This window comes from Tenrec ecaudatus, chromosome 5 (assembly GCF_050624435.1).
Source record: "Tenrec ecaudatus isolate mTenEca1 chromosome 5, mTenEca1.hap1, whole genome shotgun sequence".
In the NCBI taxonomy this organism is placed as follows: domain Eukaryota; kingdom Metazoa; phylum Chordata; class Mammalia; order Afrosoricida; family Tenrecidae; genus Tenrec; species Tenrec ecaudatus.
This window is the reverse complement of record NC_134534.1, coordinates 13,950,056-13,953,000: the sequence shown is the minus strand read 5'-3', so window position 1 is coordinate 13,953,000 and position 2,945 is coordinate 13,950,056. Positions and strand designations below refer to the sequence as shown.

Genomic DNA, 2,945 nt, shown 5'->3' with positions numbered 1-2,945 from the left:
CCACCCCACCCCACCCCACCTTTATGACCCCAATTTACCTTACAAATCTGGCTAGATCAAAGGATGTACACTGGTACAGATAAGAACTGGAAACACAGGGAATCCAGGACAGATAAATACCTCAGGACCAATATTGAGAATAGCCATACCAGGAGGGTAAAGGAACGGTGGGGGGAGAAACTAGTAAATGATCACAATGACCTACCTATAACCCCCTCCCAAGGGGTGGGCAACAGAAAAGTTGGTGAAGGGAGACAACAGTCAGTGTAAGACATGAAAAAATAATAATTTATAAATTATCAAGGGTTCATGAGGGAGGAAGGGGAGGGGAGGGAGGGGGAAAATTAGAAGCTGAAACCAAGGGCTCAAGTAGAAAGAAAATATTTTGAAAATGATGATGGCAACAAATGTAAACGTGTGCATGACACAATGGATGGATGGATAGATTGTGATGAGTTGTATGAGTCCCCAATAAAATGATTTAAAAAAACCCTAACCTGTCATCTTACAGTCATGCAAATCAGATGTCTCACTGAGCCAAAATCAAGATGTTGGCAGGAGTACGTTTCTTTTTTTTTGGGGGGGGGGGATATCTATATCTATATTTTTATATTGGTGGACAGGTAGAAATGCCAGCAGTCCCTATAGTGGGCCCTATTCAGTGGCAGCTTCTAGTTCCATAGGGCTAAGGAAGACTTTGAGGAAATAAAAGCTGCTTGGAAAGCTCCGGGTGTAGCTGCTTTGTATGTTGTGAGGGGTAGAAGGGATGAAGTGAAGGGTGACAGTGGGCCCTCACACCCTCCATCTTGCTCAGACGACGTCCTGGAACCCTGGGCTGAGAGAGCACCACTCTCATTCCTGCTGCTTGGGATTGTTGACGGCCACGTAGTGAGAGAGAAGGACCAGCAGGAAGAGCGACACGCCCAGCACGTTGGCGAAGATGGCGAGCTGCATGTCGGAGGTTATCCTGATCAGCCCGGCTTGGCTCCGATACTCTCAGCGCACAACTTGGTGGTCAGTGACTTGGACCAGAACCGAGAACATTCCTTTCTGGGGACCCTGAACAGAAGGTCATTTTCTTGCTTTTCTTAGCTTCTGGGCACATCTGTTCAACCACCTCCTTGGCATGTGAAATTGAACACTGAAAAAGGAAGGCTGAAGAAGAATTGATGCGTTTAAGTTATGATGCTGGAAAAGAACATTGAAAACACTATGAACTGTCAAAAGAACAAGCAGATCTGTTTGGGAAGAAATATAGCCAGAGTGCTCCTTAAAAGCTAGGGTGCTTAGACTTTGTCTCACGTACTTTGGACAAGTTATCAAGACAGATCAGTCCCTGGGAATGCTTTGTAAAGTAGAAGGGCATTCCCACCCCCCACCCCCCAAAGAACCCAAACTCTTGAGATGAGTTAAAGTAGTGGCGGCAACAATGGGCTCAAAGAAGGCAACAGGTGTGAGTGTGACCCAGGACTGATTGGGGATTTGTTCTTTTGTACGTAAGGTTACTATGAGTTGGAACTTGCTTCATGGCACTGAACTACAAGATATGCCTATATTTTCTCATACCCGCTTCCAGCATCAAAGCAGAGATAAAGAAGCAAAAGACATTCAATACTGCCATTTGGTCTCCTTGGGACTGCAGGCGTCTCTCCCTAAATCATTCCTAGCTACCCCACCTTCTTTCTTAGCTCTTTCAATTAGTTCCAAAGACATGTCATTGACCACCAGCCTCCACATGGGTTAGCTCTGCCCTTTCTTTGCCTGGGGTCCCGTGCTCTTTCTCAGACTCCAATGAAGGCTGCCAAGATAACACAGATCCATTCTCAGACATAACCCTCTTTTGCTTTCTTCTGTCTTTTGATGGAAGCTTTACACAGAAACTACACGTTTGAAAAAATTCAAATTCAACCAGATTTGGAGTCCTCCTTAGCTTCTAATAATTCTAGATCCCAGGTGGGTCAGAGTCTCATAACAATAGCAAGCTGGGTTCAAACCCCAAAGTCGATACCATTTCCCAATGAATAACTTGACTCAATACTTACTGAACCAGCTTTGATTATGTTTAAATAATTTTTTCTTGAAAACGATGAGCCATTAAGTTTTCTAGTCTGTTCACATGATAAGACTTTTTTTTTTAATCACACTTAATGGCCTTGCTTTGTTTCTGGATGGCAAGCATCCCACAGTCGGATTTGTAATACAACACAGATGGTCAATGGCTGATGAGCAGCAAACAGAAATAGCATCCTCAAAGCACTTCCTATTTGTTTCCAATGCGTGATCACACTTACTTTCGAGAATGAGTTAAGTCTGGTGTTAGGTATCAATCATCAGCAAACCCTGAACCCGCAGGGAATAAACAATCATTGTAATTCCAAAAGAAGACTAAGGAGTAATCCACTGTCTATCCCAGCGGTTCTCAACCTTCCTAATGCTCTCACCCTTTCATACAGTCCCTCGGGTTGTGGTGACCCCCAGCCGAAAACTTATTTTCATTGCTACTTCATCACTGTCATTTTGCTACTGTTATGAATTGGGCTATCCCTGTGAAAGTGTCATTCGACCCCCAAAGGGGTCGCAACTCACAGGTGAGAACCACGGGTCTATCCCATTCCCAACCCCTCTCTCTCCTCTCTCTCTCTCTCTCTCTCTCTCTCTCTCTCTCTCTCTCTCTCCCCCACACACACACACACGCACGCACGCACGCACGCACGCACACACACACGCACACACACGCAGACTCATGGATATATGCATTTGTTTGTTCCTTCTTTTCTTGCCAGAATAGGCCTACAATGACTCTTGCACGTTATAATGCTAAGCTTCAATCAGGACACTTTTGAGTATGTTGGTTTACACAGGCTTTTTTCCCCTATTGTACTAGAATAAATACAGATAATCTCCTGACCTGCCAGTGGCCCCCATTAGTCAACAACTGTCATCCT

The 2,945-nt window shown here is 44.7% G+C and overlaps 1 protein-coding gene across 1 annotated transcript; it reads right to left on the bottom strand.

Annotated features, from left to right (window-relative positions):
* Positions 1-852: 852 nt before the first annotated feature.
* LOC142448591 (dolichyl-diphosphooligosaccharide--protein glycosyltransferase subunit 4-like) lies at positions 853-1,737 on the bottom strand. Its single transcript, XM_075550539.1, has 2 exons — positions 1,672-1,737; positions 853-993 (listed from the first exon to the last, which is right to left on the bottom strand). The coding sequence occupies exons 1-2, from the start codon at positions 1,735-1,737 to the stop codon at positions 853-855; spliced, it is 207 nt and encodes a 68-aa protein (XP_075406654.1).
* Between the last annotated feature and the right edge of the window lie 1,208 nt (positions 1,738-2,945).